At 35.3% G+C, this 15,880-nt stretch overlaps 1 protein-coding gene across 7 annotated transcripts in view; it reads left to right on the forward strand.

Annotated features, from left to right (window-relative positions):
* ROCK1 (Rho associated coiled-coil containing protein kinase 1) overlaps positions 1-15,880 on the forward strand; it is an 86,369-nt gene that overhangs the window by 45,684 nt on the left and 24,805 nt on the right. For all 7 annotated transcript variants that reach the window (XR_010430757.1, XR_010430750.1, XR_010430751.1 and 4 more), the window contains 12 exons: positions 2,957-3,045; positions 4,577-4,625; positions 5,211-5,346; positions 5,619-5,710; positions 5,843-6,089; positions 7,828-7,934; positions 9,047-9,197; positions 10,060-10,220; positions 11,111-11,295; positions 11,975-12,044; positions 13,471-13,565; positions 14,811-14,976. Coding sequence is in view for 4 of the 7 variants with exons in the window: in XM_064655581.1 (XP_064511651.1) it covers positions 2,957-3,045; positions 4,577-4,625; positions 5,211-5,346; positions 5,619-5,710; positions 5,843-6,089; positions 7,828-7,934; positions 9,047-9,197; positions 10,060-10,220; positions 11,111-11,295; positions 11,975-12,044; positions 13,471-13,565; positions 14,811-14,976 (1,548 nt within the window). In the remaining 3 variants the exon portion in view is untranslated. The remainder of the gene's footprint in view (positions 1-2,956; positions 3,046-4,576; positions 4,626-5,210; positions 5,347-5,618; positions 5,711-5,842; positions 6,090-7,827; positions 7,935-9,046; positions 9,198-10,059; positions 10,221-11,110; positions 11,296-11,974; positions 12,045-13,470; positions 13,566-14,810; positions 14,977-15,880) is intronic.

Genomic DNA, 15,880 nt, shown 5'->3' on the forward strand with positions numbered 1-15,880 from the left:
TTTTCCTGAATTGGATAAAATAGCTGAAACTGCCTGCTCTTTTTGTGGAAAAGGATTCCACAAAGTTTTTATCTTTAGAAATATCGAAGTGTTTGTGCAGCATATTTAGAGTGTTTTGTCTGTCTCAGATATGTACGCTAGCTTTGTGGCAACCATGGAGTCTGGACATGAGTGGGATGGGAAGCTTGAGCTTTCCAGCAACCCATCAAGAAATCTTAGCTTTGAGTATGATTTACTTTGTTAGTATTATGTTCTGCTATGTTTTCTGTTGAGAGTAGAAAAGAAGCAAATATCGATCTATGTTCCCTTTTCTCTTACACTTGCAATATAAGGGTTTTAATGATATATGGCACTATCCAGAGAACGTTTGAAAGGGCAGGGAAACTGATTGTGTCCTTTATTGAGCAACTATATTAATTAATTGTTGTAGTGTCTTGATTCTTTATGTATGTTGATGTGTTCCACACCTTTTTCTTTCCTCATGAGCATTTGACTGTTGATGTAGTAAAATTTCAAAACAGAGCCAGACTTTCAAATATTTGAAGATACTTAAAACTGTGTGCTGGCTTTTGGTTGACTTGGAAGAGAATTACTGAATGGACTTCGCATGATTAGTGGGATACAGGCAACTGTGTGTAGTTAAAGAACCCTCAGTAGTCCTGCCCATATTGTCAGATATATTTGAATGTCTTGTCATTTCCCAGTTTTGGGAGGTGAAGCTCTGGAAGAATCTGAGGGATATAGAGAGGTTTAAATAAATGTTAAGTTTTTACTGCAAGGTATTTTTACCCCACAGTTCTTTCTCAGCTGTTTTTCTTTCATTACATGCTGCAATGAAAACGGTAATGTTGGCACATGGTTAGCAAATTAATTAGTTCTGGAAATACAACACAAGATGTTACCTGGTCTATCTGATTTTGAAGTACTTGAGTGTCTTCTGGGAGAGACTGAGTGCCACAAATTTTCCAGGAAATTCATTGTGTTTTGTGAGTGTGTAAAATTTAACAGAATTAGACCATGAAGTTAAACAGAAATGGAATTCAACATCCTTTTGCTGGATTTCAAACCTTTTTGAAGATCTCATTGTTTACTTTGGTTTAGTACTACCATAACCACCTGTCAACAGTTTAGATATTAAGAAAGAGGAGATTAACAGATTCTTTTGCACTGGATCTTAGCTTTTCTTCATTGCTCAGGGTGCAGAACCAGATGCACTATACTGTAGTGACTAAGAGAAAAAAAATAAAAAGAAAAAAGCATGACAGTTTCAAAGGGATTTTTCTTGACTTCTCTGCTGTATACAGGCTTTTCTGTAGTACTTTCCTCCCCTGCTTCCTACTCGAAGTGGAAGCTGAGAACAAACTAAAACTTAAAGGAATGCTTTTATACTGAGTTAATTGTAACTCAGGATATTCTTAAGGTATTATTTAGTCTGTTGATATCAGATTGTGCAAAACTAGTCCGGAAGCCTGTTGTCTTGTACTGATATAATTAGACTGCTCAGCAAGCTTAGATAGGCCCCTTGGGGTACAGCCCTCTGTGAGAACATCCAGAGACAGAAAGAAGCAAGAGGATGCAATAGCTGTCCAAACGAGTAGGAGCCAGTGCAGAAATGCCTCAGTTGCCAGATGTCTTTTTGAACCTGTTCTTCATCTATCCCATTTAGTTCCTCTCTGCACCCTGTCTGGAAGGGCTATAACATGAATAACCAAGAAATGAAAGAGCAGTTACATGGAAACTTCTTTATCCTCTGTTTTGTCGTTTGGCATTTGCTGTGGTCCTTTTTTACTAAAGTGAGAGATGGCCTTTAAGTAGTCTTGCTTCTTGCTTTATTTCTGATTGGTTCATACTAAGTAGGTAAGTGTGTTGTGTACTGGTCCTCCTTCCTCAAAGTTTAGATTTAGAGGCCATCTCTGTGATTTTTGACTACAACCATTGCCTGATCCATATAGTGTTATGTTCTATGTCACACTAGTAATTCTTTTTTCCGGAGCTGCTCTGTAAGTGCTGAGATGTCTAATTTTTGGAGGTTTTTTTATTTTTTGGAGTTAAACCAGGAAACAAGAAAGCAAAAGATCAGAACCACTTGAATATGTTGCTTTGAAGAGAGTCTAGATTAGGAATATAATTCTTCTTTATGCAGTTCCAAGAGCATTGAGGGAAACGTGGAAGAACTAAATAGGCTGAAATCCTGACAAGAGCAGTGGAAAGGTTTATAGTGAATCAACACGATTGACTTAATGAGCTTCCTCAAAATTGAAACCGACTTGTTAACTGAGGATTTTGGTGATGTTGGATTGGGATTATTGTGCCCAGAGATTCAGTAGAAGGTAGATATTTTAAGACTACATGAAAAGATTGAATTTTTTAATTTATCTTGCTGGCAAACAGTACACGCTGTACAGTAATGTTCTGTATTAGCAGCTAAAGTTTATTACTATTTTTCAAACCTTAGTACAGTTCTAGCTGTAAAAGTGATCTCTGACTAAACAGATGTTAAGAGCATTTTCTCCCCATTGCTGATAACTGACAGGCCTGGTTCTGCTTCTTGAACTTGTTGGGAGCTTGAAGATGCATTGCAAAATACATGTTCATGCTAGAAGAAGAAATTTTGAGGCTAACTAAAATGCTTTCTTATATCTTTGCAGTAATATCTTTAGTCAGATTCTGAAGATACATAAACCAAGGAGAATTTGATTTAGCTTAGCCCTGTGAATTTTGATGATACCCTAAAATTTTGTGTGCATGCGAATGACAAAACGGTGTTGTTTCTTGTAATTAAATTTCTTAGCATTGGGGGTGGGGGGCATCACATTTTAATAAGGTAAACAGTTAGTGTTTTGATAGGAGAGAGTAAACTGTGATACAACATGAGCGGAACTGAATATTCTGAAATGCTTTTTTTAAGTTTTTAAATTTAATGCATGTACTTTCATGTACAAATATGTATTTAAAGCTGGAAAATATGCAGAAGATGATCTATGAGTTGGAAGAACAGCTACATAATGAAATGCAGTTGAAAGATGAAATGGAGCAAAAGTGCAGGTGAGACTTTGAACTTTAATTGTTTACATAATTTAAATACATCTAACACTTCAGTTCTATGTTACTGCTTTAGGGATTACCAGAATAATGCTAAGAATGGTATTGTAGTTCTCCAAGGGAGTTCCAGGCACAGGTTTAAGTAATTCTAAAATTTTCTTGAGTACAGTATGAAGAAAGTGTTTTCTTTTCATTGACACCCGTGTAGCACACATTCTTTCTGAACACTTGAGTGTTTGAGTTTATCTGATATTTCTGTATTCAGATGTTTTATTGCACTGAGGTACACACTGATCATGCTGATTTTTTTGATGATAAGATACTGTATATATGGCATATATTAGATTATTGAATTACCTAGCTGGTTTCTAAATACAGGGTACTTGTTAGAAAACCTTTTTTTTCCTGTGACTGACAGATAAGAACAGCTATTTGCTTTCCAAAGTTCTTTCTACCATGTTGAAAGAAGTAGCTATGTGAGAATTTGCATTTTTCTTGCAGCTACACTTAGAAACAAACAATTGGGATTCTTAATTTCTCATAACCAGGCATTTTTACTTAGATTCATGCAAACTAAATTCCCCTTCAGTCAGTTCTCTTTTTGAAGTCTTTTCCTGAAGGACTAAATAATGCCAGGAGGCAACATAGGTATAGGATACAGGAAGAATTTAGACTTGTGAATTAGGACCAAAGTGTGTAGCTGTACAAGCTACTCATGTGTAAACTGGTAACCAAAGTGGTCTGGTGGGAATTTAGGCTGTGTGACGCTTGCTTCAACACAACCTCACTGTTCACACGTTCTGCTTGCTTTCCACAAGCAGGACATACCTTGCTTGAAGGATATTCAGTAACTGTCTTCCTGCAGTACTACTGAAGTTGTCAGAACACAACAGTGTGTCTTCTGGTATGTCATACCATTCACTGCAGATTTAGTAGATAGGATATATTGCTGTAACTGCTCCTTTTTGTACCTCCCAGGTAGCATTGTCTGGGTCCTTTTTGTTACCTCTTTGAAGAGGGCTAGCTAGCTACAAAAATGCAGTGTGTGTGTCAATGTTACTGCCAGATAACCTCACTCTATAGTCCAGTGCTCTAATACATTGCTTCGAAAGAGGCGCTTTCAAATAATATTATTCAGATATCTTTATCTGTAATAGGGAGCTCCTTACTGTTGAATTAATGAACTATTTTAGGTATTTGGAAAGTCACAACAAGAGGAAGTTTTAGCAGTTTACCAGGGTATTCTAATTTTAAGGATAACCTGTTGTGTACATACTCTGTTTTACATTTGCAGATAAAGGAATAAAATGTGGCACCTAAAGTTTTGCATATTTAATCTGCAACAAAGTTGATAAATACTTAATATATTTTACAAATTATTTCCAATGGTTGATTGTCTTCTTCAGTTCTAAATGTTCATTACAAAACGGCATTAGTCAAAATGTAAATGTTCACTTTAGTAACGGTCACAAATTGTTTCACTAGGAAAACTATGTATAATGTATCTTGTTTAATGAGCTTGTTTTATTTTTAGATCTTCAAACATAAAACTTGACAAGATAATGAAAGAACTGGATGAAGAGGTAATTTTTTTCCTCACTGAAGCCACCTCAGTTGGGTAGAGAGTGGAGTAAAGGATAGTACTTTCGTGATTCTAAGATATATCTTCTGTGACTAAAAACTGTGACTGAGTTTAAGTTGGGGACCAAACCATCATGTTTCAATATGTTGCATCAGGAGATGCATTTTGATTTGTACACATATTAAAAGCTTTTGCTTTCTGTAAATCATGCTGATTTATGTTTCCTCTGCTAAATATTTTGCTTAGTCTTACTTATCGCAATTTCTCTGGAGTTTATCAAAATCAATTACTGTAAAAATTAATATGCAGATGATTTTCTACTAAGTCCTTATGTTATCTCCTAATAATAATTTTAATGATTACTTTATATTTAATCATATTAACAACAATTTTTCTAGTAATTTCATAAATTTGTCATGCAGAAGTTAAAAAATACTTAGTTTCTGAAAACATTTTCAAGAAAGCCAGAACTCATTCATTGGAAACAATGCATCAGTTTCCTTGATCAGTTAGTTGCAGAGATACTTTAGGTTTAGGGTTCATTCCGTAAAATATAAGTAGAAAATACAGTTGCTTCCAATTTTAGGGAAATCAGAGGAAGAACTTGGAAACAACAGTGTCTCAGATTGAGAAGGAAAAGATGGTATTGCAACATAAGATAAATGAGTATCAAAGAAAATTTGAACAAGAGAATGAAAGAAGACGAAATGTGGAAAATGAAGGTATGCCATACTGTCCAAGCATTAACACTGATGAGGTATATGATATGTTTTGAGATATAATATACTACTGTGACATCCTAAGTACTACCCAACTTTAAAGATATCTTTTCAAATAATGAACACAAATTTTGAGTTTATTTTTGTCTGAACACAATATTTGTGTTCAGAAATGCCAGGAATTTTTTAGAGCATGTTTGTGTAAAAAAACCCCAAGAACAAAACCCTAAGGATGTTTTTTAATCTGCTGTGTTAATGGTGCAATTTCTCTTTAGTGTCCACACTAAAAGATCAGATGGAAGACTTGAAAAAAATCAGCCAGCATTCACAAATTTCAAATGAGAAGATAACACAATTACAAAAACAAGTATGTTGCTTCTGTTCTTTGTATTCATTATTTCTTAGATTTCAGCATTCAAATGTATTGAGCATTCAAATGTAACAAAACTGGTCCCAATAATTTTTATATTTGAGAATCTTGTCTGGTTTATTTTAACAGCTAGAAGAAGCAAATGATTTGCTGAGGACAGAATCTGATACAGCAGCAAGACTGAGGAAGGGTAACACAGAAATGAGCAAGTCATTAAGTCAGTTAGAATCACTGAATAGAGAACTGCAGGAAAGGTGCAGAGTTCTGGAAAGCACAAAACTGCAGGTGGAGAAAGATTATTACCAACTACAAGCAGCTTTGGAGTCGGAACGAAGGGACAAAAGTCATGGATCTGAAATGATTGGAGAGCTACAGGGTAATTCTTCTGTATTTATACTTTACCAAAAAAGTGGTGATAAGCCTACTTTGTTAAATAAAGGAAGGAAAGCCAACCTGCAAGCCAACTCTGACTTAAAAATTTCTGAAGATTGGATCTTATTTCCTGATTATGTCTAAGCATCTCTTGGGAGGGAAGGGAGAGTATCAAAACCAAAGAGTGGCAAACAGTGATTGTGAATCTGGGGCTTCCCTGACTAAAAGTCTGAGTACAGTGGTACAAAAATATGAACAGCTGATACAGTGCTAGAGAAGACACACCACTCTATCTTACTGCCTTGTGCAGTTGCCACGTTGATGTATCCTGCACTTTCTCATTTCGTATGTGGAGAAAGCGATCCTGTTAAATTGCATTGTTTTATTACGATTCTACATTACTTTATAAGCAAGATGAAGGGCATAGTAAGGGATGCAGATGTGGAATCCCTTTTTTCAGGATGCTTGGGACTTCCTACCATTTGTACTGATTCCTCATACCGGAAACTATTCAGATACATTAGTTCATGACTGTACCTCTGCTAATGGATCCTGTCTCTTAACTTCTTGTTTTAAGCCATCTGTCTGGAGTACTGAGTTTCCACGAGGCACAGTCTTTGGATGAGGACTTTTCCTTTCCATACAAAAAGGGATCTTACAAGACGGAGACTTTTTACCAGGGTCTGTAGTTTCAGGACAAGGGGCAATGGTTTTAAATTGAAAGCGAATAGATATAGAAAGAAACTTTTTACAATAAGGATGGTGAGACCCTGGGACAGGTTGCCCGGAGAAATTGTTGCCCTGTCCCTGGAAGTCTTCCAGGCTGGGTTGGATGAGGCTTTGAGCAATGTGGTCTAGTGAAAGATGATCCTGCATGTGGCAGGGAGTTTGAACTAGATGATCTTCAAAAGTGTCTTCCAACCTGTGTGGAGGTGATTCTGCTTAGTGTTTAGTGTAAACTTCTGATGCCGCACGGGGGCTTGCGGTAGATGCTGTGCGGTATGGGGAATAGTTCCTCTAGCTGTGTCAGAGCACTTAAAATCATAGAGTGGTTTCAGCTGGAAAAGACTCTAAGATCATTGAGTCCAACTGTCAACCCAGTGCTGCCAAGTCCACCACTAACCCATGTTCCTAAGTGCCGCATTCACATGGTTTTTGAACACTTCCAGGAATGGTGATTCCACCACTTCCCTGGGCAGCCTGTTCCAATGCCTGACTACCCTTTCTGTGAAGAAATTTTTCCTAATACCCAATCTAAACCTCCCCTGGTGCCATCTTGTAGATGGGTGTCACATTTGCTCACCTCCAGTCAACTGGGACCTCCCCATGATTTGAGTCACAGTTAGGTAAATACATATGTGTTAGTACCTGTAGATCCATTTGAGACTAACTTTCTGTGTAATGTGCCTTATCTACGTATTAGCGAAATTAGCACCGGAAGAGGTGCTTGTTGCATAGCATAACAGAACTTGGATTAATGGAAGACATTTTGCATATTAGATATGGGAAGTGATGGAAGGCAGGTACCAATTTTTGCATGTTATTGGTTTTTGTGAATTGTTACTGATGGCATGCATAGAGTGGCTAAAAAGGTCAATTTCCTCTACAATCTACAGCCTTTGCATGGCTGAAAATTTTGAAGCTGTAAATATTTTATGGGCCCAGAAATCAATAAAGGTTGAAAAGCCAATTGATCTAAGTCAAGTAACTAATATTGAATGGTATTTCATTTCTTGTGGCAGTTCGGATTACAGCTTTACAAGAAGAAGTAAAAAACATTAAAAACAATCTCGAAAGAGTGGAAGCAGAAAGAAAACAAGTACAGGATATGCTTAATCATTCAGAAAAGGTATGGTAAAATGGTGTTGAGACTGATGTTCTTTGTCAGCTTTTGACTGTATTTTCATGTAGTATTTATTGAGGTTTCCAATTCATATATTATTCCTCTAAATTAGCCTTATGTTAAAATTATTAACTAAATAGTGATAATTTACAGTCTCATGTGGATGGTCTCACAAGTCCTAGGGTAGTTCTTACTTGTAGCATTGGGCATAAAAGTATCGTTTGTCGTTCACTATCACTGATTCAAAGATCCAGCCCTTCTGCTGCTAGCAAGGAATTTTTTCTGCCTGCCTAACTATTGTTGCAGAGAGTTGCCTGTGAAACTCTATGAACTTTTAAAAAGCTGAAATTTATATTTCTGCTTTTACTGGATTTTAATTTGATTGTAACAGTGCCAGGCCTTTTGATCAACTTTGGAGCTGAAGCATTTCGATTTTTCTGTCCATCCTTCCTTCTGAATGGTAGCAGCATGCTCCCCTAATGTCTCTGATCCCCTCCATAAGATGGAGAAACAAGTAAAGAAGAGTAAAAGGAAATCCTACACCCTTTCTCCAGACAGACTATGTAGCTAGCTCTGTGTTTTGAAGTCAGGTAAAACCTTACTGTGCTGTGCAGTCTATGCAAATAAACCAGAGAGGTGTGACTATCTATGAGGGAAGGGGCAAGCAATTCTAATTTGATGTTACATGAAGCAGCTATTCAAAGGCAAGTCCCTGTCTCTTAAAGCTCATCTCCAGTGCTTGTTTCATGAGTTACTGTTAATGGCCGTCAGTTCTAGCAATGAAATAACAGAATGGCATCCAGGTAAGAATAAATCAGATTCCTGTGTGCACTAGTGTTTTCAGTGCATTAGTTGTATGTTTCTAATTTAAATGACTACTTACTATTCAAACGGAGAAATTTCCATTATGTTACAAGTTTATAGACTACTGAAAAAAGTTAATGAAGTTTTCTCCAGAGCACTGAGTACAGGTTTTATCGGTAACCATTTTTTATTAAGCATGGAAAATAACATTGATAATTTCTTGATAACAAAAAGTTAACACTAAAGAAGGGAATAAAGGAAATGTGATTCCCTCAGGTATTATAGAAATCTTACAACTTTTTTCTTATCCTTAGGAAAAGAATAATTTAGAGATAGATTTGAACTACAAGCTCAAATCATTACAAGACAGATTAGAACAGGAGGTCAATGAGCACAAAGTGACTAAAGCTCGGTTAACTGACAAACATCAGTCAATAGAGGAGGCAAGATCAGTGGCAATGTGTGGTAAGTGTTTCTTGCAAGTCTCAGGTAAATACATATTAAAAGTTATTTTTATTATGACACCTCAAAACACATTGTGTTAAAATGTAGTACTCTTACACAAGTCTTTAATCCCTTGTGTAAAGAAAATGCGTGTTGAAATCTTAAAACACAAAAACTACACATTTAAAATTATTTTCTCTAGTATGGTACTTATTCCATAAAAATTGCATCGTTTCTTAATGTTTTGTGTATCTTACTGCATTTGCAATTCAGAGCCTTCCTTGGCTTCTAAAATGCTATTGATTCTTGAAATTCTGGCTAATGCTAAACAGAATTGAAAGAATGCATTATCAAGACAGATGTGTTAGAGCAATCATTCCTGTGTAACTGCATTAAAAATATCGGTATTAGGCTTGTGTGAAGTGTGAAGGTACTTTTAGAGATACATGTCCATGAATCTTGATCTCTTAGTTAAATATGTCAGGTTTTCTTTGTGAAGCTCATCAGTACCTAAATGTGACTTTTCAGAGAACTAACATGAATGGTAGCATTTCTTTTCTTTTGCTCTGCTATCCATTCATGAGAATGAAACTTTGCCTTTACTTCATAATGATTACTTCATGAGTCTGCATTCTTTTATTTATAGTTCAGTTGTCATGATAACATTCCAGTGCTTTGATTGCAGATTGGAATTATATTTCTTTTTTAGTGTCCCTTGTAATAATGCCAGGAACTTTGTACTCAGTAATCAGTCCATCTAATAGCAAAAGAGCTTAAATAGCTGAACAAAAGTGTCTGAAAAATATTAGGATATTTAAGACTGTGTTTACAAAAGCATGTCTGCAGATGCTATGTATTAATTTCTTTCCTTAATCTTTTTTAGAAATGGAAAAAAAGGTAAAGGAAGAACGGGCAGCAAGAGAAAAGGCAGAAAATCGAATAGTTCAAGCTGAAAAACAGTGTTCCATGTTGGACTTTGATCTGAAACAATCTCAGCAGAAACTGGAACACCTTCTTGAGCAAAAGGAGAGACTGGAAGATGAAGTAAGCAAAATGTTCATCCCTAACAATTTTCTATAAAGATAAGAAAATTAGGGTTGCACTCAGAAATAGAAAAGTGTATTCACTTAAACTGAGCTCCTTCTATAATACACCTCTCAGTAGAATTGAAGATTGTTGTTGGCCTAAATAGGGTTAGGTACTTTATGCTTGTTTCTTAGCTCTTGCATGCCTTACATATTTGAGCCCTCAATTTAATATAAAGCAATTTTTTGTGTTTTCTCTTTTTGAAAAGAAAAATCTTACTTGTGAATTTGACTGTGTAGTCTGATTGGTTTGGATGGTTTTCAGATCTGAGTCTGTATTCTCTAGAGAAGGTTTTGTTCAAGGAATTGCAATTAGAATATTGGGGTTGAAGACTAGGTTCTAAGAATAATAGTTTCATTCTTGCATTTTCATGACAGGACACTGGGAATGAAGGTTTTAACACCTTTCTTACAGGTCATAACACCTAACTTACAGGTCATGTAAATTAGTTTTGATATAGCTGGTAGGCTGCAGTTTTTTTCTAGGGTGAGAAGTTTTTAAGATGTGAAATCCACAGATTGATTTGCAGGACCTTTCAGCAGATGATTTGGGTTTTTCCATTGTTGCATTTAAGAAAGATAAAACAAATTTGGGACTTTGAAATAAGCTAAGTATGGGAAAGCTTTATCATCATACAGTGTCGTAGCTGTACTTTCTATAAGGGCAGCAGCTTTGTGTAAGATTATTGCACTGAAGTGTTTGGAGATTTAGGAGTATTTTTTTGTACAGTACACTGTAGCATCTAGTCAATGGTGTTTAATATAAAATAATCCAGATATAAAACATGTTCAACCGCATGCAACTGGTTATTTAGCAAGCACTCCTAAATTGAAATATGTCTCATTTAGGTAAAGAATCTGACATTTAAGCTAGAACAGGAGACAAATAAGCGAATAATGGCACAGAATGAATTAAAGGCACAAGCTTTTGAAGCTGATAACTTAAAGAGTTCCGAGAAGCAGCTGAAACAGGAAATCAATACCTTGTTGGAAGCAAAGAGGTTACTGGAATTCGAATCGGCTCAACTTACTAAGTAAGTAAAAATCTGATGTAAAATGGAAAAAATCGCTTAATTATACATGTACTGTTTTGCCTGTTCCTGTTACTGAATAAAGTTATCTGGTGCATAGGCATTTTTTCCTAAACTAAAAGAGTATTTTTAGCTGCATGTTGTGATTTCTGTATGTAGCCTTCAGTGTTGGAATAGTTTTGTTATGAGCTATGATGCAGACCAGTTCTTGACTCATCTTTCTATGTCAACACATATATATGCCATATATATATATATGCCACTTTTATTTGAGTGACTGTGATACTACTTACTAAATCATATGGGATTCTTACATTTAGTATATGGGAGTCAGTAGCTTTTTTTCCCCTTTAATTACCTGATTAATTTTCTTAACATTTCTTAAACTGACTGAAGGCATTTTTCATTAATTAGGGTTCTATTGTATATTCCTTCAGCTGGCTTAACATTTGTCCATTTGGACGACTTCTCATCTTCTAAATTACATACTGAGATGATCATCAGTTTAGAATAAGAAATGTAATTAAATCAGAATTTTAGGATACAGCAAACTGTTAGTTTTCATGAAATAATATGTGTGCAAATGTAAGATTGTCATAGGATGCTGTTCTACTTAGAAATTGTCTTTGTCTTTTGTTAGTAGCTGACTTCTTACATGTTTTCCATTTTTATTTCTTCAAAGGCAGTACAGAGGAAATGAATGTCAAATGCGTGAGCTTCAGGATCAGCTTGAAGCTGAGCAGTATTTTTCGGTAAGATTTACCAAGAATTGTGTATGCTACATTTTGACATAAAATCATTTAACAGTGCATAGTTAATAGATACTAAGATTTTTTTAAACGTAAATAACAGCCTGGCATAAATCAGCAATGCAGAAAATCCTGCTTGAAATACAAACAATGAAAAAATGTTAGAGAATGTTAGATACAGTATCTAAAATGTTGCTTTGTGCTTGTTTGTCAAAACTTTTATATTACATTGAATTACTCTTATCTGAAGTATTCATCAGAGTAGTTCCTATCTTGAGGTTGGAAAAGAGATACTTTTCTGACATAATGGCAAACTTTACAGAGAGTTCAAAATTTCCATGCTTACTGGAAAATAATGCATGGTATTGATCTGCCTTAAGCATATTTAAGAACCATAGATCCAGTAGCATTCTGCATCTTCTAAAAAGATGCCTTCTCTGCACCTGAATCTCTGCACCTGAAGAGCCTTATTGGGTACTCCAGGTAGCCAAAATGTGTATTTCATAGATGTAGTTTGATCTGTTTCCTTTCTGTGAAAAGAAACAATAGCATGAGATTCTCTGTAACACCTGAACTTCAGATGCATTTGTGAATATGGACAGTCTCATTTCAGTTTGGGAATTACTTTCAAATTCAGTTCTTCCTTCAAGGGGCAATAAAAATTTTTATATTTGCTAAACTGCATATGATTGGCGTTTCATTATGTGTTACAGGGGGTGTTTTGTGCATTTTTTAATGACATAAGTAGATCCAGAACATTGTATTTAATTCTCAGTTTTCCCTTTTTTCACTAGCATGTAGTTTAAATGAGACATTCATAATTCAGCCTGAATATTCAGCAAAAGTAGTTTACTGTAGAAGACCAAATTTTAACTTTCAGAATTATGAGTGGTGTTAATAACAATACAGTAATTAAGAACAGAAGTCATTCACAGAAGTCATTCACATAAATCAGGCCTCAGTCGAATCACTGCACACAAAGTGTGCACGCAAAAAACTTTAAGAGAAAAGACACATGGACACAAAGAGAATACAACAGGTGAAAGCATGGGTCAGTAGCAGGCTTATTTGACTAACATTTTGAGACAGTGATGGTACAAGAGCATGCAGTTTTTGTCCTATTGTCTCTCAGAGACTTTCTCTGCTGTGTCCTAGTGCCTTCCTTCACTATTGCAAGCACAGTGCAAAGTGTTTGTGCATCTGTGTAGGAAAATAGATTAGATAAATGAAAACTAACCTGGTCACATCAGTTCCCTACCCAAGGGAAAAGGGAGAAGCATCTCAGACAGGTAGGAAGGAGGAAATTTCATTAAAGACAGTATTGGCATGTGTTGTGGTTTGACAGATTCAGACTAACTAGTCTGAAAACAAAGGAAATTTTCAGTATGGAATTTGAATAATGATTTTTTTTTTATGCTTTCTTTTACAGACACTTTACAAAACTCAGGTTAAGGAACTGAAAGAGGAAATTGATGAAAAGAATAAAGAAACGCAAAGAAAAATGCAGGAGTTGCAAAATGAAAAGTATATTTATTGTGTTTCTCAAATACACATAAGTTTTTCTGTGTAGTATCATCTCACTCATGAAGATTTTGATTCAGATTTAAGATGTTTTAATTCCTTCAGGAAAAGACAGGTCTTAAAAGTGTTCCATAACATCTTGTAAGATGGCAAATACATAGGATGTTACCTATGCTGGCTCACAAAGCCAAATATGATTATTCATATTTGCTTTGGACACTGTAGTGTTTGGAAGAAGATGAATTCTCTGAGAATTCAGTAACATGCAAAAATTTGAAAAAAAATTACAATTTGTGGTAATCATCTCACCTATGTAACAACTTTTTTTATTTGATTATATTATCCTGATAATCCTGGTATATTCCTATACTCAATAAAATAATTTAAGAAAAGTTAATGAAGAGTCTTTGAATTCAAAATTTAGTATACTAGTACTATATTCTAAGCTAGCAAATAAGTTTTTTAAGCTTGCTTTTCCGATTTCTTAATTTATATGTTTATCCTGAAGGAGACTGTAGCCTTATGCATGAGGTAGTTTCTTTCTTCTAAAGTCCGAGTCTCTTGTTCTACTTGAGCATCAGCATTGCAAAACCAGAATCTGAAGGGCAGAAGTTATGTACAGTGTTCATGGTGCATTTTGGTGGGCTAAAAAAGGAAGAAAGAAAGGATAGTGTGCTAATAAATATGATGTAGGAGAAAAATGCATCAGTATGCGAAGTTGTTCAAGAGTAGTATCTAACTTAAAAAGAAAAAAAATAGGGAGGGCAGAAGAGATAGGTGAGACTTCTTTTATTCTTGCTGTTGTTTTTTTTCTTACTTATTTTTATAGACTCTTTACATTCTGTTCCCTCACTGTTCTCTACAATCTTTTGTTCATCATAAACATTTCTCACTTGGATACTACTGTGAGAATTGTGATAATGGGTGAATGTGGGCTAAGTACATTTTGATGGACTACTCTTTACATGTAATTTAATTTTATTTTTGATTCCTCAAAGACATGAGAATTTAGCTTGGTGTTTCATGGATGATTGAAATTTTAATGAAATCATAATAAGTTTCCTGCTGTCATTTGTGTAGACCATCAAAAGATACAAGTGTACAGAGCATGATTTTGTAAGTCTTGCTTTTCTTAAGAAACTAAGATAGTGACAATTAGCTGAGCGGTATAATTTGGGTCTGATAGTCTTCCTGAAAGTTTACGATGTTTTGCGTAGAAGAATGAAATCCTGACGTCTTTTTTTACAGAGAAACGCTCACTACCCAGTTGGATTTAGCTGAAACCAAAGCTGAGTCAGAACGGTTGGCACGAGCACTCCTTGAAGAACAGTACTTTGAATTGAGTCAGGAAAGCAAAAAAGCAGCATCAAGACACAGGCAAGAATTGACTGATATGGACAGCATCATAAGAAGGGTAAACTAACTGTTATTAATGCTTATATATATATCTCTTTCAGCCAGAAACATAAATTCATGGTTTTAATTTATAAAATCTTATTGTGGTCTTAAGTGATAAGTCAAGTATCTTAAGTTTTGGGCTCACTTGGAACCTCATGTGGACTCCCAAAGGAACATAGACTTGATTAATCTGAGGTGAAGCCAAAAGGAAAATCAAGTGAATGTCTCTAATTCAGTTATTAGGCTTTGGTACTTGCTTCCTGTCATTATTTAAATCTTGTAGATTTGTAGAGCAGTGTATTAGAGACTCCTACTGCAAAGTAACTTAGTTTTTAAAATAACCCACTTGAGAGTCTTGAGTAACCCCCAAACTGTAATTTTTGAAGGTATTTTATACCATAACTTCTGAGTGTTAGTGATCGATAAATGTGTTTAACTGAAGAGTCTCGAACAGCAAGCCGTATGTAGCATAGTCATTTTATCATTATTGTTTTTTTCCCATTTAACATCAGCTATGCACATTTTCTTAAGAATCCTGGGGGTGTAAAACTCTAGACATAACTAGGCTCAGTTTCTCAAAGCTTTGTCGGCACTGCCATGGGTATTCCATCTCTGTGTAAAGATATTGGAACTAGTGTTTGTTTCATGTGTTTTCTTTTTTAAGCTTGAAATCTCCAGAATACCACCATTTCTTAAGAAGCATTTAGAAGATTATCTCTGTGGCATCAAAGTAATACCTTCTTGCCAATATGTTTGTTGGTTTCAAATATTCTGATAATTTTTTCAGACAGCTTGATACACAATCATTTGTATAGGCTTCAAACAAAACCTTTTTCAAGAATAAAGTTATGTCTAGTTTTTAATATGTATTTGTTAGGTGATCTTGGCTGTGGGAGCTAACATATTCACATATCTGAAGA

This window comes from Pseudopipra pipra, chromosome 1 (genome assembly GCF_036250125.1).
Source record: "Pseudopipra pipra isolate bDixPip1 chromosome 1, bDixPip1.hap1, whole genome shotgun sequence".
Classification (NCBI taxonomy): domain Eukaryota; kingdom Metazoa; phylum Chordata; class Aves; order Passeriformes; family Pipridae; genus Pseudopipra; species Pseudopipra pipra.